This window comes from Neopelma chrysocephalum, unplaced genomic scaffold, assembly GCF_003984885.1.
Source record: "Neopelma chrysocephalum unplaced genomic scaffold, ASM398488v2 Primary Assembly neopelma1_66, whole genome shotgun sequence".
In the NCBI taxonomy this organism is placed as follows: Eukaryota; Metazoa; Chordata; class Aves; order Passeriformes; family Pipridae; genus Neopelma; species Neopelma chrysocephalum.
The window spans coordinates 4,688,197-4,713,191 of NW_020897725.1; the positions used below are offsets into that span (position 1 = coordinate 4,688,197).

The 24,995-nt window shown below is 36.7% G+C and overlaps 1 protein-coding gene across 1 annotated transcript in view; it reads left to right on the forward strand.

Annotated features, from left to right (window-relative positions):
* COL14A1 (collagen type XIV alpha 1 chain) overlaps positions 1 to 24,995 on the forward strand; it is a 114,347-nt gene that overhangs the window by 57,959 nt on the left and 31,393 nt on the right. Inside the window, exons 19-34 of the mRNA XM_027684470.1 lie at positions 40 to 191; positions 3,898 to 4,027; positions 5,032 to 5,154; positions 6,379 to 6,528; positions 7,173 to 7,289; positions 9,040 to 9,186; positions 11,455 to 11,529; positions 12,115 to 12,254; positions 13,455 to 13,578; positions 15,183 to 15,326; positions 17,276 to 17,440; positions 18,950 to 18,988; positions 19,204 to 19,342; positions 21,630 to 21,772; positions 22,627 to 22,736; positions 24,429 to 24,587. Coding sequence (XP_027540271.1) covers positions 40 to 191; positions 3,898 to 4,027; positions 5,032 to 5,154; positions 6,379 to 6,528; positions 7,173 to 7,289; positions 9,040 to 9,186; positions 11,455 to 11,529; positions 12,115 to 12,254; positions 13,455 to 13,578; positions 15,183 to 15,326; positions 17,276 to 17,440; positions 18,950 to 18,988; positions 19,204 to 19,342; positions 21,630 to 21,772; positions 22,627 to 22,736; positions 24,429 to 24,587 — 2,057 coding nt within the window. The remainder of the gene's footprint in view (positions 1 to 39; positions 192 to 3,897; positions 4,028 to 5,031; positions 5,155 to 6,378; positions 6,529 to 7,172; positions 7,290 to 9,039; positions 9,187 to 11,454; positions 11,530 to 12,114; positions 12,255 to 13,454; positions 13,579 to 15,182; positions 15,327 to 17,275; positions 17,441 to 18,949; positions 18,989 to 19,203; positions 19,343 to 21,629; positions 21,773 to 22,626; positions 22,737 to 24,428; positions 24,588 to 24,995) is intronic.

The following is a 24,995-nucleotide window of genomic DNA, read 5'->3' on the forward strand; positions in this document are numbered from 1 at the left end:
AGACTTGAGAAAATATTAATTAAATATTTTTGGACTTAGTTTTTCGAACAGGAATCAGAAACCTTGTTATAGATGATGAAACAACCTCAAGTCTGAGGGTGACATGGGACATTTCAGATTATAGTGTCCAGCAGTTCAGAGTGACCTATCTCACTGCGAAGGGTGACCGTTCTGAGGAAGCGGTAAGAATGGTCTGTATGGCTTTTGTAATTCCCTTCATAAGCTTGTTTAATAATTGCTAAGACATGATCTCTTCTTATATGACACTTTTGTTGCAATTAGTAAAGGATCTGCGTTTGGTGTTACTGTGCGATTGAACTTCAAAGTTCTAATTGTAGAGCACCTGCTGCACCGCAGGCAACAGCAGTCAAATGTAAGATCAGGGCCCAGTCACACAAATGGTTAATGAAGTCACAGTTAAAAGACAGGCTGGCTGTCCTCTTTTTCCTGTATTTTTTAAATTCGTCCAAGTTTGGGTTTTTATCGTTTTATGTTTAATTTTATTTTTTATTCCTAGACCTTTTTCTCTCTTGTTTAAATGACACTTAAATGTTTGTACAGGACAGTCCTAAGTAATTTTGGTTTTCCTTCAGCAGTTTTACTCCTTCCTGAAGTGTCTTATGTTATGCTAAAGCAATGTAATTAAAGTTCAAATGCAGAGTTTTCCTACCTCTAGTTGACCTGAGCATGTCACAATAAGGACAGCACTTTTTAACCTAAGCCCCTAAGAATATTTGCTCTTTTTCTAATACCATGTGATGGTCAAAATTGAAGTTGTCCTACACAAAAAAAGCTTCTGGTCATCTAGACTTTGGAAAATATTTGAAAGAATGAAGATTCCTGCAGGTATTCTTTTGAGCATATACCAAACAAACAAAGAAACAAGAAGCCCTAGCTGTATTATTTTAAGATTTCACAATTTTGGAGATACTTTCAGAATTCTGTGAGACCAAGTGCCTCTTTAAATTATTTTTAAATTGGGGAAATATTAGTTTTGCAGTGCTTGGTTTCCACTAAAACTAAGTTATAAAATTTTGGGATGACTCTATGTAGATACATTTAAAAGATTAAGTTGTATATTTTTCAAGGTTATTTTCTTAGTAAATAGCTCAGAATGCAAAAGTACTCTGCACATCATTCTCCCTCTGTGCCTGCCATGTGAACTCACTTCTGTTGATAGAACAGTTATGTCAAAAATATGGGCTATTCTTTTTGATGTCTAGCAGCTGACATTTTTAGCCCTATATCAAAATATACCAATAAAAATATTAAAAGGAGTTAATTGAATATCTTTTTTTCTAGGAAAATATGAATGTTTTTTACATTTTGATTTCATTCATCTTTTATGAGACCCTGCTGGAAACTTACTTTTTAGCCATCTTTCAACTATAATCTGAAAATGAGTTTTCAATTCAGTGGTGTCCCTTTGGACTGGGAAACATGCTTTATGAATTTACCTTGACTATATGTTTGTATAAAATATAATATAGTGGAAAACTTGTGCAGTGTAATGGCACAAATTGTACTGTTCTTCTGAGAATAACCCAAAATTTCTGAAATTCAGTTTCAGATTTACTGTTTCAGCTCTCGAGTTCAGTTGGATGGTATAAATGTCATTCTGTTTCAGTATTCAATGACTGTTATTTAAAATTAAATTAAAACTGTAGGAAAGGTATTCAAATTGTGGCTATCAGATGGATATTAGACCTGATTGAAAACCTCATTAAAGAAAATTATATAACTATATGATTGGGTAGGTACTTGGCTCTAATTCTACAAAATATTTAATTTTAAGTACACTCCCAAATCTTATTATCTTTGGTCACCATTCAGCAAACAGATTAACCCCATTTCATCTTTGAAATTAATCACGTGCCTAAATACTTTACTGAATAAGGAATTATGTAAGATTATACTTAAAATTAAGCACACTTTAAATGGAAGGAATGTATTTTATCACGTAGCTTCAAGCACCTGAGAGGTGCAACACAGATGTCAATAAAACAAACAGATGTTCAATTTTTAGGGGACTCCTTATATGTTTAAGTACATATTTTAAGCAGAACCCAAAGGTTTTGTGGAATTTGGGCTTAAATGTACTATAGCGTGATGGTTCTGTGGTGAATGCTTAAGTTTTTTGGCTCTGATTTCAGTGATATAAGTTTCAGTTACGCCTCCCTTTCCATAAAAATATTAATAAGTTTTATAATTCTTTATGCAATTGGCTGAAAATCAGGGACTAGAAAATGTAATAGAATACAGAAAGGTCAAGCCCTAAATTGCATGTATGTTCTTGGGTGTGCTGTACATACTGGAAAGATCACATTTTTTCTCTTCCTTAAAGCCAAAAGTGTTTCTCACTGCTGAAAACTGTATTGGTCTGCAGGAGGTCTCTGATTTGCACATGTGGAAAGGAGAGAGTTCTCAATGCTTGCATCCTCTACCCTAAAAAACCAAAAAAGTTGGGGCTTTTTTCCAGAAACTTGGTTTGTATTTTTTGAGCTTATATGTGGAAGAGGGACATGGGAATCTTTTATGCATATGTATTTAGATGGTTTAAGTCCAGTTTTGATCAAAGAACGAAGCACTTCTTTGCCAAATCTCAACACCTGTGTGAACTAGATAAATCTCCTTCTTTCTATCACTTGCCAGAATTAGAAGTAGTTTGAATGTATCCTGGAGTGTTGAAACTGGTGAGACCTTTCTTGTCTCGCGTATATGCTTCAAAACTTTGCCATCATCACATGCATCAGTCTTCTTTGAAACAGCAAAATACTTTTATAGACTTAGTTTCTGCTTTTTCCCCCTGAGATTAATGGGCTTAAGGTTCTCTCAACTTCTTGCCAAATATGTGCAGTTGCTGGCTCAGGGGATAGATTCACACTTCACTGTGAATTCACTGTCACTTCCAACAGCATCACTTCAGAGCACAGGTGTCGGTGCAGGAAACATAGGACTAGTTTTTCTTTTTTATCATGCCCACTCCAGGTGCTCCCACTCAGGTGGCTCCCACTCAGGCTTTGGAGTCTCTCTGAGATTAAAATGTTACTGACAATTTAAGCAATTGCAAGGCTATGCTTGGCACCTCTACCACCACTATTGTGACACTAGTTTTTGAGGCTCTGGCTAAATACTATAGTCTGTTGAAGAGTTTTAGAAGTAGCTGCTTATGGGGAAACCTTTTACTGTGCTTAATTCAGTGAGTTGAAACATTTTCTCTGGAGGGATTTCTACAGCTTCTATACTTCTACTGGGTTTTCTGGTTGGACTTCTGTTGCAGATCTTCCATGTTTCACAGCAGTTTGTGATCCTCTTGTACTTGTGGGATGTATTCCTACTCCTAAATATCTGCCTTCATTTGCTTGTTCCCGGATCAGATGAAAATGAGACAAACATGTTTTATTCCTGCTTGCTCAGTTCAGTGCTTCCCAATCTCGTGAATTGGTTTTCCTTCCTTCCAGGGAAGGAGAATTTTCTGTCTCCAAAGAACACAACAATCAACCTTTATTAATGTGCATAGCTCCAGAAAATCTAGAAATGTCATAGAATAAATAAAAATAGAGGATATATTTTGTCTGTACAGTAAAATTGTTGAAGTACTAACTATCCATGTAGTATCAATGGTTTATGGAGCTGTAGTGGCTCATAGATTTAATATAAAATGGTATTATCCCATAGGCACATTCTCCTTTTTATTTTGGTTGGGTACAACGGTTGATCTGTTAAAAGGATGGATAATGTAATTATTTTATTTTACTGTAGAACATCAAGAATATTTGAAAATGCAAGCTATACAGCAATGCTAGTGGAATGAAGTGTCAGAGATGATGTAAGATAAAAAAGGTTTTTGGCTCTAGTCATTAAGTTTGACTGTTTCTGCTTTTTTTGACCCTTCAGGTAATGGTGCCTGGGAGACAAAATACTCTTCTGCTTCACCCTCTGCTACCTGATACAGAATACAAAGTTACCGTAACTCCCGTGTATGCCGATGGGGAAGGAGTCAGTGTCTCAGCTCCTGGCAAAACTCGTAAGTACAAACTTTCTGCTTGTCTTTGGCCAGGATATGCATGAAAAAAAGGCTTGTTCTTGTGGCCTTTTTTCCTTGGCTGTCGTAATGTGTTTTAGTATAAGTGTGGGCTTATTTTGCATGATTTATAGGCCTTGAACTTTATATAAATCTCAGTTGATTGATTTATAAACAATTGGGTTTCTTCTAACTAACAAGTTATATTTTATATTCAAATACTGTGAGTTTGCAGGAACCTTTTGAGTAATAAAGCTGGTAAGTCCTTGATAACTAACCCACCAAGGACAAGCGAACTGATACAGAAAATAAACAATGCCTGCTGAGATGATATCAAACCAACAATTGTATGGTTAGATTTTCTTTTGTGTGAGATCATTACTTCCTAAAGGTCATTAGAAATGCTGCTGAAGATCTTATAAAAGTGATTGCATTATTTCTAGAGGTCTGACCAAGTACCAAAAGATTACTCAGATGTAGTTTTAGTTTCCTCTCTACCGGATATTGAAAAAATCATCTCATTATGCACTACTAGTCATGATAGTATAATTTTATTGAATTTTTCTCCTAATTTACATAATTTCTGCCTAAATTGAAGTGCTATTTGTGCAGAGACTTAAATCACTTATAAATCATTCCTTTGATTCCATTTGATGCGATTAAGTGTTCAAAAGAGCATGATTTATGCATTAAAAACTTTAGTTGGATTGGAAGAAACTATGCAATATATAATTATCTCTATTTTACATTTTTACAAAAAAAATAATTTATTTTTTTTTAATATACTGACAAAATTTGTAATGAATTTAAAAAATCGTTGTTGATCCAAGTTTGTAATTAATCCATTGATGTAATTCAAAGGATGACTTTGATTAAAGGTTTCACCCTGGTAATTTTACCTCTAAATCTGAGAGTACTGGATATCACTTTTTTTTTTCATGTCTTGATTTTTCTGTATGTGCTTGTATGAGATAAACTTGTAAAAGGCCAGTTTGGTTTCCTTTTAGTACCCCTGTCTGCTCCTAGAAATTTACGTGTCTCAGATGAATGGTACAACAGATTACGCATCAGTTGGGATGCCCCACCATCAACAACAATGGGTTACAGAGTTGTCTACAAACCTATCAACAGTGAGTTTTTAAACTGATTTTTTTTTGTGGTTGCTTCTGACTGTTCAAGGTCTTGATATCACCTTTTGCTGAATTTTGTACTTAAATCTATCAGTTACAGGTACAGCCTTGAAAGTGCCATTTACTTAGGTGTCTTGAGTTTTGGATATGAAAGTTTCATAGTCACAGAATCATGGAGGTTGGGGGAGATCTCTGGAGATCATCTGGTCCAACTCCCTGAACAAGACAGTGCCAGCTTGGAACAGGTTTTGCTGAACCATATCCAGTGGAGTTTGTAATATCTCCAAGGACAGAGATTTTAAAACTGCTCTATGCATCTCTTCCAGTTTTTTTACTACTGTCACTGTGGAAGTGTCTTTCCTAATATCTTCCCATCTTAAGGCTGATCAATCCCAAGTCTTTCAGTCTGTCCTTTTATGTCATTTTACCATGACTATTTATTTCAGAGACTATCTTTGCTCTCTTCCTGTTCCTCTCTTCTCTGTTCTCCTATTCTTCAACTTCCTTCCCCTCACAATACCAAGTTTTTGTTTCTTCCCAAACACTTGACATTTTATTCATTGCCCATTTTGTGTGTGCTGCATCCTTTGCCCACCTGCACATTGCAGCTAGATAAGGCAGCCAAACTCCCTCAGATTTCTTCAGAAAAACAGGGTCCTCTATCGAGAGCAAAACACAAATGTGTGACCATTAAGGGACTAAAACACTGTCCAAAGACAATACTGCTGCCTGGCTTCTGAAGTGTATCCAGAACAACTAGGGGAGATGACAAAGGAGCTGTTTGCTATTCTGATTTGGGAAAGTTTTATTCTTTTCTATTTTCATTATAATTTTTGCACAATATTAAACGATGCTGTTGTATAAGAATCCCCGAGGGACTGTATTGCTGGCTGGCATCTGCTGTCCCCCCTGTTGGTCCTGGCACACCATCAAACTGAGGAGATCTTTGGCTGCCTATTTAGAGACGTAGTAACTGGGTGAAGCAGAACAAAAGGGTCTTAACAGATGCCAATGTCTAGCTCTGCCTTAATGAATCACACTGCTGAATTTCCCAAGTGTGTTGTGTTTTGTATCCATGCAAGGATTGAGGAGAATGTCTTTGTTTTTGTGTATGATTAAAAAAATGGGGCCAAAAAATAGCAGTAACTTTAGGAGCACAATTTTTGGATGTATCTAATTCAGTGGATGAGCAAATGATTTTCTAATTTTTTTCACTTTTTGCAGTTCCTGGTCCTGCGTTGGAGACCTTTGTGGGGGATGATATTAATACCATTCTCATTCTAAATCTCTTCAGTGGAACGGAGTACAATGTTAAAGTATTTGCTTCGTACTCAACAGGCTTCAGTGATGCCCTAACAGGCGTAGCCAAAACCTGTAAGAATGATTTCATGCTGTTCAGATCTCTACAGGCTGCTTTTTGTTATAACTATGGGTTTGTGCAGCTCCCTGAAGAAATTTTCACAGGGAAGACTTTCTCAGTTGTGTGCAAATTGTTTTCCTGAAATAAAAGTCCCTCTTTTTATGAAACTATATCAGGCTTTAAAGTGATCTGCTAGATATTATCAAGACAGGGATCATAAAGTAGATATTATTTATCAGCCAAAAATATATTTGCCTAATAGTAGATAAAAATTTCTTTAATGAAAAGTCTATCTCTTTTTTCTGGCTCCATATATATAATATTATTTGGTCTTTATGTATCTAAAGCTCAATTTAAAATTGGATTTTGACAGAAATGCTGCTGCTATTATGATACTTTTATACTTATTTTTAGTAACTGAATTTTTTAGCAGTGTTCATTATTTAGACTTAACTAAATCAACTGAAGTTCCAAACTTTTGGTTTAGGGGTTCACTTTTTTTAAATTCTGTCTTGGATTTTCTTGACTTCTTTTAAGCAGTTATAGAAATTATTTGTTAAAAATTAATTGGCACATGTGTTTCACTATAGTTATTTTATCATTTTTTGTCTATGTATATTAGAGGCCTAAATCTCATTTTTTTATATTTAATTTTCAGTGTACCTGGGTGTGACAAATCTGGATTCCTATCAAGTCCGCATGACTAGTCTGTGCGCTCAGTGGCAGCTTCACAGACATGCTACTGCATACAGGGTAGTTATAGAGTCACTTGTGGGTAAGTTACTAAATAATTTAATAAGCAGCTGCAGCCCAATCCAGAGATCTGAATTGCATAGCTAAGAAATTGTGTGCAGTCGGACCTGTAGAGTGAATCCTGAAATACTGGAAATGACAGACAGAAGAGAGTTGTGTACACAGTGAAACTTAAAGGAGTAAAAGTAGCATTTCTGTCCTTTTACATCAAACAGATGTTGATAACTTGTGCTTTTTATGGAAGGGACTTTCATCTGTCAGTAGAAGATAGATAATCGCCTGAGGTTTTCACTGGTATGAGGAGCAGAAGATGGATAAAGGATAAACTGAATACATCTAAGTTTGTAAATAAACCATCAGCACCAGCTTTGTAGGATTAGGATGGACAGGAGAGGAGGGCAGAAGGGTAAGGAAAACGCTGATTGAATCCAGAACATGCTCACAAAGTCAGAACAATGTCCAGTTTTGTCTGTTCTCATTCTGTTGATTGTTCATTTTAGCTTGTAGTAAGATTACTCATCTGGACAAACATGACCTATTTTTGTGTAGCCACAGGGTGTCCTGATGCTTTTATCACTGACTATGTAGAGAGTAAATTGCAGTCTCTTCCATCTCATTTATTCTCAGGTGTAGCCAGAAGATATTATGGGGATGTCAGTATTAGTGCAGACTACCTCTCTTATCCCAAGGGGACATCAGTGATATTTTGAATGGTGATAAATTGAAAACTTTGGATAACTTGAGAGAAGTGCAGTTAGTAACACTTCATGGCATGTATTAAAGGTACCATGAAAAATAACACTGATTTGGTGGCAAAAAAGTAATGACCTTTCTGTGGCATGGCAAGTGGATGGCACTAGGGTTTGTTTGAATGTCTGGAAAACAGACAAGCTGTTCAGATCGCAGAGACCTTGGCTGGCACAAGGCAGCACAGACTTCCCTCTGGTCTGGGAGCTAGCCAACATTCTGCTTTCTTCATATAGAACTGCCAGAATTGTTTTAACTGAGCTGAAAGCACTAAATGTGAGCAGAATGAGGTAGAGTGTGAACAAATGTTCCTTATTAGGTGTTTTCTCCCTGGCAGTGAATGACTGTTTGGCATTTTTTGTATACTCACTGTAAAATGTGAGATCAATTGCTTGTATTTCACTTCATTCTGCTACAGATTTTGAATTGTGCTGAAGTTTTAATTCTTATCATTAAAACATGCTTTATTCTATTTCCAGTACGCTTTTTCCGATGACAACATGCTTTCCAATTCAGAATTTAGCAGAATTAATTTTGGAACCATGTAAACACTATTCCTTAACCATCTTCTTAAGTGGTTACTAGTGGAATACAATATCTTGTTCAGTCTCTCTTGCAATTACTAAGCACATTACAGACTCTGAGAACCAGAGGCATTGATGAAGGTTGCCATAGAATTACATAATGCAGCAATTCCTCATTAGAATGATAATTTAGGACCAGATTCAAATCCCATTGATGACAGTGTTAGTGTTTTTATTAACTTCAGTGCATGGGCTGAAATTCATCTTTTTTTCTTGAAGATGTTTGACATGTTCCTCGGCTCCTATTTAATATGAAGAATTAAATTTTACAGGGACCTCTGCACAGAGGTGAATTTCTAAAAATAAGGCAGCATATAGTTTATTAATTTATGTCAACCACTTGCCCTTCATCTGCTGTCATGTCCTCTTCTTATTTAGGGTTAAAATGACATTATTCAATAAAACAGTAAAGTATTTTAATGGTTTCTTTTGTAATTCCAGATGGAAAAAAACGAGAAGTAAATCTTGGTGGAGGGACACCTAGACATTGTTTCTTTGAGCTGATGCCTGGAACTGAGTATAAAATCAGCGTTCATACACAGCTTCAGGAGATCGAGGGCCCTGCTGTAAGCATCATGGAGACAACGTGTGAGTAAAATAGAGCAGATTTCAGCCAGCAGCAATAATGCTTCATTGCTTCTCATGTTCTGCCCTTTGCCCACAGATGTGCTATTCCCACACAGTTCCCTTTAGCTGAACTTTTAATTTTTCAACTACATTATCACTCCTCCACAGAAGTGCAGGATTCTTACCCCACTGCTGTGAATTACTTGTGAAGTCACATTCACCAACTGTATTGTACTTCTTAATGAGAATGAAACAGAGAGGGTTTAGCTTTCTTTATAAAAAGTCCCACTAGGGGATACTCTGAATATCTGTGACTTCAGGGAAAAAGTACAGAAAAATGAAGTAAACAGAGAAGATTTTATGTGCTGCAGCTCTTGTTATTTAGTAAAATTTTACCAGTGTTTGAATAATTTACAATTAAATGGGATGTTGATACCCAATCTACTTAAGTATTTTAAAACAAACCAACCAACCTTTTTTATTATTATTCTCAGTAATACATGACTAAGAAACAAAAAAACCCACATCACAACTATTTATGAAGACAATATCTTGCTCTTATGCGTTCAAAATACTGCAAAACAAAGTACAGGAATAACAGAACGAATATTTCAACATTATCTTTCTTTTAGCCTGTTTCCAGTCTCAGTGGTACCCTTCTTCTCATACTGTATTGCTATACACCACAATGCTGTTACCTTTCTCTCGGGATAGATAATGTTTATGCTTTTCTTCCTTTCCTCTCACACTTCGGGTTTCACATAGGAAAAACCTGCACAGGTGCATGACTCCACATCTCAGTTTTCCAGGGCTCATTCTCAGGGCAGTGAGGAACAAGCCAAGCTTCTCCAGCTTTTTGGGGAGTGCTTTTAGGGTGCTCTGCAGTTAAGGAAGTTAGGAAGCATGAGGAAGGACACACCTTGGCCTACATGTCCATTTAAGAAAGGTGGTTTGTGATGCAGACAAATAATTGTATCACTTCAGAGGGAAACTCTTGGAAGAAAGAAAGTCTTCAGGGTGACCTGTACTTCTCTGGTGCTGAGAGCAGCCTTTCAAATCACGTTACAGCAACTGTGACCCTTTCTAAATGGGTCTGGTCCTGGATTGCTGCGACCATGGATGTCCTGGGCATTGGTTCCTTGTAGGTGTTTCAGTCTTAGCCCTTTATCTTACTGAAACCAGTGGGAAATGCCCCACCAGTTGCAGTGGAAGTCCACTTGGATGTGGACATGAGGCTTGTAATGAATCCTGTTTGCACTAATTTTTCGGAAATGTAGGTGCCTTTTCTCAGGTTGTCATATCTAACTCTATCAGTTGTTTATAAATGTAATTTACGTGTTATAGCAAATAACAAGTTTAGTCTTACTTGAAGGACTGATATTCTGTCACCTGCATCTTCTTACGCTGAATGCATTGAATAAAAAAAGTGCCCTTGAACAAAAGCAGAAGCTTTTCCTTACATAGAGTTGTGGAAATCAACGCATGTGCATGTTATCTCTGACAATTCAGCTGGACTGTATTGAAAGGCACTAAATAGAGCTCTTGGATTCAGCAAAGCTGTCAATCTGATTGGATATTCAGCTTGGTCTCTGCAAGGTTGTGATACAAAGTTAATTTTCAGGTGAAGTGTGAAGGACGTTTTTCAGAAACTCTGTATAATAACTTAGTAGAAGGTTTGCTGCAGGCAACAAAGCCACAATCCTGTAGAGAGCTATGGTTGGAGCTGTGTTTCTAGCTGGAAACATAACAAGGTCTTTCACCAAATTCAGAAAAATCTTGATCAGGGCAGACTGTGATCTGCTCTGAGTGTGGGCACTGGCTTGCCTTTGCACTTTGTATTGTGGATTGCAGGACTAATACTTTCTTCCTTCCAGGGTGTGCAGAGACCTACCTTCTGTTACTGAGGACTGGTTGTGATCGGAAAAGGAAAGGACACTGACCTTTTAAAAAATGAATTATGGATTCTAGTCAATAATAGGGCTGTCACATGGTCTGCTACACTGGGGAAACTTAAAAAGGGGCAGTTCCAGTAGTAGTAGTTCAGCTGTATCATTGACATTGAAATGCATCCATTAATCGTTTTGTAATAGTAGTATCCTTTCTTGGGTGTTCAGAAGAGGAGGACATTGCTTGCACACACTCACCTATATTTATCTCCAATTGCATAACCAGTGGATTAGAGATATTGAATTTTAAATGTGGAGAGGAGTAGAAAATGCTGTGTTTATTATAGATAGACTGTATTGGGCTTTTAAGCATGCTTGAATATTCCTTCTTTTTATTCTCCAGTACCATTTCCAACTCAACCACCAACAACACCTTCAACACCACCTCCACCACCTACAATCCCACCTGCGAAAGAGGGTAAGTGCATGCGTGAGTTTATAGTAATTTTAAGGTGTTGATGCAATGTTTTTCTGCTTCTGACAGTATTTTAGACCCAGGGGGAGTGGATCTTAAAATGCATTTGCTGCAACAACATCGAGATGGGTGAAACTTGCATTGCTCCTACGTAGTGCAGTTGAAGTGCATTAGATACTACAGAAATTAGGGTAACTTTTTGAATGGACTAGTTTCTCTCTGGGAACTTCCACAATCAGGATTCTCTAATCTTGCTTACTGTGTGACAGTCTGGCATTGTATAAGTTCATGTGCGAGTTTACTTAAAAATCTAAATAAAAATAAAAATGGCTAGCCAGACTTTAAAGAACCACTTGAAGTATATTCTGTGATAGGATCTGTCAGCGCAGACAATTCACCCCTTGGAGAGCTCAGCTGGTTCTACACCTGCACTGCAGTCAGTGCCAGCAGGTCTGTTTGATAAAGCTTTATTAACTAACATTAAACAAGGGCTTTTCACGACAGTTGCATTTTCTTAAGTGATTTATGAGATTTTGTGAGGAGTTAAGGCATTGCTCTAATTCAAAAATTTTTGCTTTTTTTTCTCAGTGTGCAAAGCAGCCAAAGCTGACCTTGCGTTCCTGGTGGATGGGTCATGGAGTATTGGAGATGACAATTTCAATAAAATAATAAGCTTTCTCTATAGCACTGTTGGAGCTTTGGATAAGATTGGTCCTGATGGAACACAGGTAATCAAATGTAGAGAGATGAAGGGTGCGTGGACTTGGCAGGTTGTTTTAGACTAGCGCCAGAAGTGAAATGAATCAAAAAGTAATTGACATAACTTCACATATCTTGTGAAAATATAAACTGCTTAAGGATAATATCTTTTTGTGCACAATACATGATAAATTTTATGATATGGATTTTGGTAGCATGAAGGCTAGATATAATTTCAGTCTTCTCTAAATCATTCCAATGACAATTGTGTTAATGCTTTTGGTATTGGTACTCACTAGGGTGTTGATTTCTAAATAAGCTAAAAATGGCATTGGTCAGGAAAAGTAAATATTCTTTTATTTAAAATCACATGCTCTACAGAATCTACAGTGCTTGAAATAAAATATAGTGTTTACAATGATTGTTCTATTTATGTATTTGTTTAGAGAGGTGTTTGAATCTGCTCCAGAACAAATTATTGGCAAATATATTACTGTTGTGTTACCTGTATAATATGTGGTTTGGGATCGCATTGGAAAATTAATTTCAACTTTTCCAAACCCTGAAGAATACTTAGTTCTCACTGTTTCCTATACAGCTATTTTCCAAGAATATAGTTCATGGTGCTTCAGAAACTTAGGCACAAGCTTAAGCATAATAGCTCCTTTTAAATCAGAGGCACCATTTATAGAATATGAAATTCAATGTGTGCTTTGTGAGTTGTAGGGGTTTAGTGTATAGTATTGAAATACAGGGTCTGAACTCATGTAGCATCGTATTTGAGAGAGGCAATATTTCAGAATATGTTCTTGAATCTTTCTATTACTTGCTTCAGTCTTGCTCCCTAGCTTGAGTTACTTAAGTGCAGCTATTAATTTGTGGAGACTGAATAAAGTCCCTGCAGTTCTGTGTATGAATAACTGTACATGTGTGAGCAGCTGTAACCAGGATTTTGCTTTGGGGCTTGATTTAGAGTGCTTTGCCAAAGCGGGTATTACTTTTCTCATCCTGTTTGCTGCAAAATGAAACCAGAAAGTGTTAGATGGTTGCCAAGGTTTCAGAGAGTAGAACTGAACTTTAGTGAAATCTTTCTTAAAGAGAAAAAAATCTGGCTTCAATTGAAGGATGAAGCAAAGTTACAAGATAAATCCTTGTTTTAAATGCTCAGATTCACTTTTTGCTTATGCACTGGGTGGTGCTTTTCTAATGAACATCTTCTGTATGCACAGGTGGCAATAATTCAGTTTAGCGATGATCCCAGGACAGAATTTAAATTGAATGCATACAAAACAAAAGAGACTCTTCTTGAAGCTATTCAGCGAATAGCCTACAAAGGAGGAAATACAAAAACAGGTGAGAAAGGTCCTGACTGTGAGGCATATTTTCTCCTTGCTACTCTCTGTGTGGTATTTCTTTCCCATTAGCTAAGTGGTTTAATTAATCAGTGCAAAAACAGAACATGGTATGTCCTCACTGGAGATGAAAGGTTGAGCACGGAAATTAGAAAGTCTTTGCAATCTATAGTTTATACCCTTCAGACCCTACTGCTGCACATTCACCCCACTGACCAACAGTGATGGCAAGGATCAGGGAGGCAGAGAGAGTCAGCTGGGCAAAAGCAAATGACTCTGGGGACAGTGGAAGGTGGAATGGGGAGTAATACGAAGTCAGCTTGGCAAGTGGATAGAAAAGTGGGAGGGGAAAGAGGGTGGGAGGGAGTTTGCAAAGCATGTCAAAACCTGGAGAGAGTGGAGGGTCTGTTTGGTTATAAGCCAGGACAGTGAAGTCTCAGTGGGATGTTTAAGACTGGGTTGGGGGAAGATGTCTGTTAACTGAATGAGGTTGCATTTTAATTAATCCCTTAGGATAGCTTTCTGATGTGAAAAAATTAAAGATGCATGCCGAAAGGGTTAAAATCCGTTTTAGTTGGAAACTATGTGTTTTATTATTCTCAGATTGCACAGAAATTTCTTGCAGCTGTTGCATTGCATCCAGTCTCAGTATTATCAAAATAACACATTTTCCATTTACTACAATGGCACTGTCAGTTGTTAGGTGGACTGTGCCCTACAATCCAGAAAGGAAGGTTTTGTTATCTCTAACCCAGCCAGCAGCTGAATACCACACAGTGCTCACTCACTCCACGCCACCCCCCACCCCCCCGGTGGGATGGGGAGAAGAATCAGAAAAGGCTAAAACCTGTGGGCTGAGATAAGAACAGTTTCATAATTGAAATAAAGTAAAATGTAATGATAACAGTAATGAAAAGGGAGATAACAAAAAGAGAGAGAGGAATGAAACCCAAGAAAAGCAAGTGATGCACAGTACAGTTGCTCACCAATCACTGAGCGATGGCCAGCCCATCTGAGCAGTGATTGTCCCCTCCTGGCCAACTCCCCCTGTTTATATACTGGGCATGATGTTTTATGGTGTGGAATATCCCTTTGGCCAGTTCAGGTCAGCTGTCCTGGCCGTGCTCTCCCCCAGTCTTGTGGTGCAGCTCCTCACTGATAGAGGCCTCACTGAAAAGGCCTTGACTCAGGGTAAGCACTGCTCAGCCACAACCAATACTTCCGAGTGTTATCAACATTATCCTCACACTGAATCCAAAACACAGCACTGAAACAGCGACAAAGAAGTAATTTAACTTTATCTCAGCTGAAACCAGGACACCCACACATTTCATATTCTTGATCTTCACCTTCTGAATTGAAAAATGGATGGTTGAAGCCATCCCATTTTCAAAGATTACGGTCAAAATTAAACTTTTCTAAATCTTGACTTTAATAACTACAGAATGCACTAATTGACAGACTACCCAGGACCCAACAGATTTCTCTTTTTATTTATGTCTAACATAAATAAATCTGAGAAGATATGAGAAGATAGTTATAAGTAGCCAATAGAAATTGCATTTACATTCAGTGAAAGTATATTGTCAATTTTTTGTGTTTCAGGCAAAGCCATTAAACACGCAAGAGAAATCTTGTTTACTGGAGAGGCAGGCATGAGAAGGGGCATTCCAAAGGTTTTGGTTGTCATTACTGATGGACGATCACAGGATGATGTGAACAAAGTCTCCAGAGAAATGCAACTAGATGGTAAAATGTGTAGTTTTAAGAACTACTCACATTTCCTTTTTTTCTCATTAATCATATCTGTGTAAGTGTGGGCATGAGATAAGCGTAACTTTTCCTCCAGGAAGATTTTCAAGTTTAAAGAAAAGAGCAGTTCCTGAGAAAGGCAGAATAACACTGGGATATGGTTAGATTCTGGATATATTTGGTGATTAACGGCATTAGATTTAATTTTGACAACAGTGCTAAAATCATGTAGTAGTCAATGGAATTGCTCCCAGGATGAAGAATTTGGGGAATATGATCCTGAGAATCTGGATTGTCATCTATAAAGTGTAGTCTTGTGGTTACAAGCAAACTGAACTATTTTGTTTTCTATATAAGAGGTCCTTTGAAAATTCTTTCATGTGTTCTTTTACTGTTTCTGATTGCTCTTGTGTTACACTAATTACCTTTAGGAATTTTTTTAAAGCACTAATTTTAGAGCTTTAAGCAGCCACACTGTGTTGCGAGTCTAAGTATTTAATTGTTGTAGAGATTTGCGTCAAAACCCAAAGGGCACAGTATGCCACGTGGAACAAAACTAAAGGTTGGAAGAAAAAACTGATCTGCCTATTAATGTGAAGCAATCTAAGAAGAAATTACATTTGTGCTTTTTATTTGCTTTTAACTTTGAGAGCTGTGAAGTCCCCAGTATATATCATGGATTTCTGAAAGCCAATGTGATCGTCCAGCTGTCTGCCTACTGATTGTGTTGCTAGATGCTAAGTGTAGTGCCTTCATAAATAAAGTGTATTACAAAATAGTAGAGTTTGAATAACTTGTTTTAAGTAGCAGTAAAGAAAACCCTGTATTTGTGAATAAATTGGAGTCTATATCTAAGCTGAACAAAAATCGTTCAGCTCTGAGGTAAGTCTTGCAGTTGCATATATTAATTATTAGACTGGCAACAACCTTGAGTGGAGATGGTGTATTGTGAGGGTTTAGGTGCTGACTGGGATGTGTCACCTTGGCAGATGAGTTCCCCTCTCCATTGTCATCTTGAGTGTGCTGTGCAGTGAGGCTGCAGATAGGTTGGAGCAGGTACTGACTTGTATGTTTGACAGCAACTGGCATGAAGGGGTGCTGATCTTGGATGAGACATGAAGATATTGTAATTTATTAGGTCAAAGTTTTGTTAAGCTAAAAGCTCTGCAGGTGATGAATGCCCCTGGGCTTCAGTCAAACTTAAAGATAATATTGCTTGACTGGAGTAAGTTTGGGACTGAGCCATACAAGAACAGTATGTCATTAAATAGATTCAGCCTGATGTATAGAGGTTTTTTTTCCTTCATCTTTTATGGAAAGGAAAATATTGAAAAACTTTTAGCTATTTTGCTGCTCCTGAAACACATAGGATACAATTTCCATTTCATTTAAATCTTTGAAGTCAGGCTCAAATTTCGAAATATATTTATACTGAATATATAGAACAGATTCAACCAATGCAGTTAAGTAGTTGATGAAATGAGAATGCATTTATTTCAGTGTTCACTCATGAGGCAGCAGTGGCTTGAAATATTATATATATTAATATATGAGACAGAAAAAATCTGTAAAGGACCTACAGGAAATTAATTTCTCTGCTTTGTATTTATTATATACTTGATACATGGATATTTTTGTGTAGGAAAGCATTTAAACATATGCTAAAACTTTAAACTGCTGAGTAGTCATATATCTTCAAGAAAATGCTCAAGGTTTAACTTTATTTAACCAATTAACCATAAATAACCAAAAGAAATATTTCATAGAGAATGTATTAGCTTTATTTTAGATTACATAAGTCAATTTTCTTGTGCTATAGGATAATAATAAAATGTCCACCTTTGTATTTAATCAGGAAAGGAGCCAGTGCAAATACAGTTGTGTTCATATTGTATTTCCACTCTCTTAATGAACGTCTCACAAGAGTGTTCTTTTCTGTTTTACAGGTTTCAGCTTTTTTGCTATTGGAGTAGCTGATGCCGACTATTCAGAGTTAGTGAATATTGGCAGCAAGCCCAGTGAAAGACACGTCTTCTTTGTGGATGACTTTGATGCCTTTACAAAGATTGAAGATGAGCTGATCACTTTTGTTTGTGAAACTGCATCAGCAAGTTAGCCACTTTGATTTATGTTTGCTTCTAAAATAACTGCTAAATACTGGGGGGTTTATAACTGATAATTTTCTTTTATGAGGTATTCTTGATATTTTTTAATATAGTTTACTGCTGATGTTATAATTCTAATGTTATTTCCATAAAAGATTAAGGAAATGAAGGTGTTTTGACTTCAAAATAATTAATGGTTGTTTGCTGTAAATCCAGAATGCAGCCATTGGTTGTCAAAAATTTATTTCAGATGTGAAACACAGTTCAGAATCATAAAAGGTTAATATATTTTATTTTCTAGGCTAATTTAACCCTCTGTAAGAGTTAGCTACATTCATTATTACTCCAGTCACATGGTTAATTTATCAATGGAGAACCAATCATTCATATTTGTATTATGAGATAAAGTAGATGAGTTGTAGAATAAGGAAAAGCATGAAATACACCCAAACTCTGAAATCTGCAGAAAAGCCATTTCAGTCTCTTTATGAAAATTAAGGGAAATACATTCTAGAGCAGCACCTAATGGTTAGAGGTCAATAATTCATATGCTTTTAGGTGTGTGCCCACAATATATTTCCTTGTATATAAGCCGGAAAGTACAGCTGATGTGAATAATTTGTGATTGTGAGGAGTTCTTGTGCACAGGGTTGTGAGTTATCATGAGACTCTTGAGTTATCAGAGCTGGTAAGCACAAAAAATGTTGCTTCTGAACCATCATTTCTGAGATACTGAGACCATAGAGAGAATGTTGAACATGAGAATACTCAACAGTAGCATTTATTAGTCACTTGTGCTTGTATTCTAAAAGTGATTTTCTAATACGAGTATCCTGGGGTGCTATCTTTGGTTGACATACTGCTTCTAGGCCTATTGATTTTCCAGGTCACCTTTTCTGAAAGAGATTAGTGTGTGCTCTTCCCTGCCAAAAGAAAAATATAAACCAGATTTACAGCTATTTAAAATGTGTGCACACATCTTAAGGACTGTGTGCAATTCTGGTCTCTGTTGCTCATGAAAGCTACTGTGGAGTTTGAAAAGGTACAGAGAATGGCAGCTGTAATAATTGAACTTGAGATGGGGTTAGCTGGAGAAGCTCACAAAAGAAGAATTAGGAAACACTTGGTTAAAACCCAATATAAGACATACTTTTTTTTATGCAGCAGGCAGTGAATTTGTTGCCTTTTTTCAACAAATTTGAATTTGTTGAAGAGGTTGTGAAGGCAATTTCTTAGAAAGATTAGACAAATTCATGGATGAGAAATCCATAATAGGATGTTATATGGAGCACAAAGGAATGTACCCCTTAATATCTTTGCTACAACCCTCATGGATCCCAAGGAGTATCAACTAAATGGAGTGGTCAGGTGGCCAGGTTTGCATGCCCTTCTGAAACAGCATTTCCTTTTGCTGCTGTTGGGGATGGAATACTGGGTACAGGGCTGAGTGAATCATTGTTCTGACCCAGTGGGCCATCTCTTGTATCCTTAAATATATTTTTTCTTCCTTTCCAGCCTGCCCATTGGTAGTTAAAGATGGCAATAATTTTGCAGGTACAGTATTTTTGTGTTAATTTTTGTTTCTGATTTATGGAATCATTTTTATTATGTGATTTTCACAATATTAGGCAATAAATTTCCCTTCGTGCTAACAGGTATTAAACAGTTGGTGAATGAAACTCTTTGATACAACTGGCTTTGTCTTTTTTTGTTTACTGTAATGCAGTATTAATTTAAATTAATAAAATATATGTTTTGATACCTTCCAGGATTTAAAATGATGGAAATGTTTGGTTTAGTTGAAAAGGAGTTTTCCGCTGTGGAAGGGGTTTCAATGGAACCTGGTACATTTAATGTTTACCCATGTTACAGACTGCACAAGGATGCGCTGGTGTCACAGCCTACCAAGTATGTATTGACATATAAATACTCACAAAAAACATGAAAATTATTTTCCAGTGCAGTCAATTATTCATTTCAAGGACTAGTATTTTAAAGTCAGAAGAGCAGAGGCACTAGTGTATATCTGTGTTATACTGATGAATAGGAAGAGTGTTTGGTGTCCTGAGTCCTCAATCAGTTTAAATCAAAAACAGCAACTGTAGGTAAAAGTAGGTAAGCCCACTGGCTACTCTGGGTTTTCCACATAAGCCAGTTTCAGGCTTGTGCCAGCACCCACCAATTTTATGCAGGCATAGGTCTGGGAAGATTCCAGTGTGTAGTATTTTGTGAAAGATGCCTCTGGAATGCAGGCTGAAGTCTCATGGAGTTCAGAATGTCTTTGACGTGGGGGTCAGAATGAGAACCTGCTTTAGCTGTCCTTGGTCACTTTTTCTTCAGTCTATGTCCATTCACTGGTTACAAAGGAAGATTATCCCCTTGTGCTGAAGTGAGTCTGTGTGAACTCCATCTAGTACCTTCCTGGGAGGAGGCACATGTTTCAGTCACAAGGACTGTATTGTGGGAGAGTTAAGGCAATGAGGATCCTCCCATTGAACTTTTACAGTCATTCCTCAGAGAGGAAGTGATGGAAACTCTTTGTTTCTACTATGAACAGTGTGTATGTTGTGTTTCGTTCCTCTCAGTCCAGTCCCCCACTTCATATTAAGTGGCACCACAGAAAAGCAGTGGCTCTGCTGGATTACACATGGGAAGATGTAACAAGTATTCTTTAGCTCAGATAAATAAGAAAGAAAAACATTGGGAAATGACATTGAAGGTTTATATTAGATATCATATCAGTCTTTTTGTGTGATTATCCTGTTGTGTCCCAGTTGGAGCTATACTTCCTGGGGCTGTTTCATATTCTTCATGTTTTATTTCCCCCTGGGCCTAGATGGACTGAGATGTCAAGAGATTAGCATTTCTCACTTCTTTTTCCCTTTCTGCTTCTTTCTAATTGGATCTGCTGCATTTATATGCTATTCTCTAGCTGCCACCCCAGCCCAGTCTTACTGCTTCATAGGCTTTCACTCCTTTTCATGGTTCAGAGAACACCTTTCTCTTGATGATCTACAGGTATGTCTGAATAATACCACTTGGCTTTGTTGTCTCATTTATGCACTGAATGTGGTGAATGTTATTCTCCTTTTTGAGCTCTGAATCCCCAAACCTTGTGTTTGACCCACCCTGCTTATTGAATTGTCTTTCATTCATGTACAGTGGACACACTGTAAGGCTTTTTTCTTTTACACGTTGACTTCCCTCTCTTTCTCTATGCAAAGTGGGCAGTGTAATATCACATTTGATCATCTACTGACACTGTGCAGAATATATTGATTATATATCACATCTATCTCCCTTTTCAGCATGATTCATATCTATACACCTTATATGTGCCAGAAGCACTTTAGAAGGAATGGGATATATTTAGAGAAAAGAAATGGTTTAAATAAGTTTTTCAGCCTTCTTTCAGATCCCTTTGCTATGATTTTAAGGAATCAGACTAATTAACATTTTAAAATACAGTCAGTTGTCTCAGACATTTGTCCAAACATCCCACTATGGGATTCGACAAGAAAAGGTTAAATTAATTTGGAAGTACGAAATAACAAATTTTTGGAAATGACATAAAATAACATACTTCTTTTATATCATAAATTTCTTCTCTCTTCCGAAAAAATTCTAGGAAACCAGATTGTATTTCTGTATGTGATCTGTTTTGACTTCACTTTCTTATGTATTGGCTTTGAAATTTATAAACTCTGTTCCCCATATTTTATAAAGCTTCCTATAACAGTCTGCCACTCCTAATTTTAATCCATTTGTAACGGTTTAATGACAAAGGACATGTCTATTGAGATTGGTCTTCCAAGCAATTTCTGTTTTCATTGTCTGTTGAATCAGACAAGTGCAAAGGTCTTGAGAGTGGCTACTGTTTTTTAAAAGCTTTTAATATTATTAATTTTAGCTTTATTTCCAACTGAGCTCTGATTTCATCTTCAAATTAAAAAAAATGTTAATAATTAAGGACAATTTTGTAAATTTTAAGGGAAACTATAACTTCTCCTTTCTTCATAAGTATTCTTTTAGTAGTTGTCAAGTTGAGTAGATTTTGTAAACATTCATATCACTTCTCAGTCTCGATTTCTAAAGAAATATACAGAATAATAAAAAGCATGTCAAGTGAACCTCTGATAAGTAAATCACCAGATTTAATGTTGTTTCAGTTCAAAAGACATTATTTCTCTTGCAGGTATTTGCATCCTGAAGGTCTCCCTTCTGATTACACCATCACGTTTCTCTTTCGTATACTCCCTGACACACCTCAGGAGCCCTTTGCTCTTTGGGAGATTTTAAATGAAGGATATGAACCACTGGTTGGAGTTATTTTAGATAGTACGTATTTTGTGTTTTATTAGTGACTTTAACTGTACTTTAAGTGATTCATTCTGTGACTAGATTTATTATTGCCAATGTTTCAATCTGCTGCAAGAAAAACTACCTGAATCTGGAAGGTGGTAGTCTCTAATGCCTGGTTTTTAGATTCAATTTAACTGAGTTTAATTTAGAGTCAAATTTTGAGTTAACTGCTTTAAGCTGCAGCAAATGATACTGAAATCCAAAGAGCTGTACTAAATGTAATTTGATGTGAGTTACTAATTTGCTTTTAAAAATTCCAGTGCTCTGAATCTGATTCTAATTAAATCTATCTTGATATATGCCAGTGGTACACGAAGTACACACAGAGGCAGTGCAGTCTGGTGGATAGCAGACTTAGAGTCATGAACCCTTCCTGGCTCTTCATTTCTATTTGATTTGACTTTGACAATTGTAAAACAAGGTTTATAATTCTGAGGGTTTTCATATTTACTGTTGAAAAGATGAAGATACTCTAATAGCTGTTCTTCATAGCTGCCAGTATGTCACCTTGAAATAGGTGGGAATTAAGCAATTAGCTGGCTTGAGGATGTGTTTTTCTTGTGCAAGTCCCACAGAGAAGTGGTAGGAGAGTAGGACCAGGTAGACATGGGTGAGGTAGATAAACAACTACTGGCCTGTCCTTCTTGTCAAATCATGAGAGAGCATTGCTCTGATACAACTTGTTACTTCCAGGTCAGTATATCACTTATGAATGTGTTCTACTGTCATTTGAGCTGTCATCTTTGGTCTGCTTTGTTAAACACAAAATAGACTCTTTCAAATCGTGTATAGGCCTTTAACACAGAGCCCTTAACTTCTGTCTCACACAGATGGTGGTAAAACTCTGACTTTCTTTAACTATGACTACAAAGGAGATTTTCAAACTGTGACTTTTGAAGGTCCTGAAATAAGGAAGATGTTTTATGGGAGTTTTCATAAGGTTAGTAATTGTAATAGGGAAAAAAACCCACTATGAATAAAGTTTTGGGAGTTTATCATGTTTTGAAATCATCTTTCATGAGGTCAACCGGTGCCAAAGGAAGTGTATTTTGCATCCTGTACCTTACTATCGTAAATCTCTTTGCAATATTGGATTAACATAAAGCAAATCATAGTTTTTATCATGAAGCTGATGTGTTCAATTTTCATCTCGTGCCTTGTGCCTGAATTTTAGAGTTCGTTTAAAAACACTTGCCTTGAAAAGTAATTTAGAAATAAAGTGGTATTTCCTTTTAAGATTTGGTTTCTCAGTGTCATTCAAAATAAAAAAGTCCAGCAAAAAAAAAATAATTATCCTTTTTTCATCAGAATTATAATTTTTAAACATATTTTAAGGGCTATGCCATATTTAACTTTTCTTGGCTGTTAGAGGACTTGTAATGTTCGTTCTGAAAGCAGGTGAAGTGGTGTTGGGATTGTAGCATGTATTTATAGAGAAAGGTACTTTTGTTGTTCAGTTTTATTCCTGATGTTTGTATCTTTCCAAAACAAAAACAAAACAAAAAACCAACCAAACAAAAAAACCCAACAAAAAAAAAAGGGACTGTGAATTAAGGTGATAGTATTTACAGAGCTTAGCTTTTCTGTACCTCCTTTTCAGTCAATGGAGCAAGAAAGGGAAGGTAGGTCAGAGCCGGTGTAAAATTCTGACTTCTAATTTGTGGTTTGGAGGAATATATGAGGCTCTAGGAAATTCTCCTCTTAAGCATTTTTCTGATGTTTGAATGATGATTTTTGCAAACACGTTTGAAAGGCACAAGCAAGGCAGATTTATAGTAACTTTTCAGTTATTTAGTTACAGCTGAGCCTGGAGCAAAGCAGGACTCCTTCGTGGCATTCGATCCTTGGGCTCCGATCTCCTCGTAGTGTACTGGTATAGGGAAGATGCTGCATTTCTACCAGCAATTCATCTGGTTTCCTCCTACCCTAACCCCATCCCCAAATTATTCTTTCCTTTGCTTAACTGAGAGATTGCTCATGACAGGACAATTTTAACTACTTCTCTCTGCTGGGAGTGGCTTTGCTCAGCAGAAGGGACCTTCGAGTCTGATCAAGGCAGAAGGAAGGTCACTGTGTTCTGCTTTCTGTACTGCATTTGGTGTGATTTGATTTTTTCAGTGTAAAAACTTCAATAAGACAGCTTTTTCTGCGTGGTAAAATTTACAAACTAAATTTTACTGTTCATTTTTCGCTTATGCAAGTGCTGGCTATAAAGGATGTATTGGCGAAATCCAATGCTTGATAGCAGGATCATACAAGGTCCAGGAATTATTACTGACCACATAAATCAAGAGTTCTGTGGGATCTGAGTTGTATATGAACTTTGTGTAGATCTTTTGTTGGGGATAAATTATTGTCTTACTGAATAACTTCCGTACATTGACAATTTGTGTGCAGATATTCCATAAGTAGAAAAATTAACTAAATTCCTTAAACAGGAATCAAAGACTAATTCAGGTTGGAAGGGACTTCTAGAGGTCATCTAGGTTATTTGCTATGGATGATTGTATGAGATTCATTAGCAAACATGGAGTTAGGATCTCATTTCAAAAAATGCCCCCCATTTCCCAGGAAAGAACACATATATCCCATGTGCTCCTTTGTATGTTAAAGCATCTTTTCTTTTGCTTAGCTGCATGTTGTTATCAGCAAGACTACAGCCAAGATAATTATTGACTGCAAGCAAGTGAGTGAGAAGACCATTAATGCAGCAGGGAATATTAGTGCTGATGGCATAGAAGTGCTGGGGAGAATGGTGAGATCCAGAGGACCGAGAGACAACTCTGCACCAGTGAGTAGAACAATAACAATTCTTTAAAATATTTAAAATATCCTAAAGAAAACTGTTTGGTAACATTGTTTAAACGTTATTCTCAAACACATATGTAAACATAGTTGATAGGTTCAGATATGACTTGTGTTTCAGATTTCATTACGTAGAGTAATACAATGTATAACTCCTTTGCCTGGAATAATTTAAACTTTCTTTTGAGTGATAACTATTTCCCATATCTCTTATCCCCTCTTACTCTCTGTTTGTCCCCTAGCTCAGTGTCTGTTCAATTAAATAATTGAACTGGTTTGGCACAGACGGTCCCCAAAAGCAAAAGCTCTCATCTTAGCATATCTAGCTCTTTTATAATATAAAAAAATTTAAATGTGAAACATCTCCCCCAAAAGTTCAAGTACTCCTTCATTC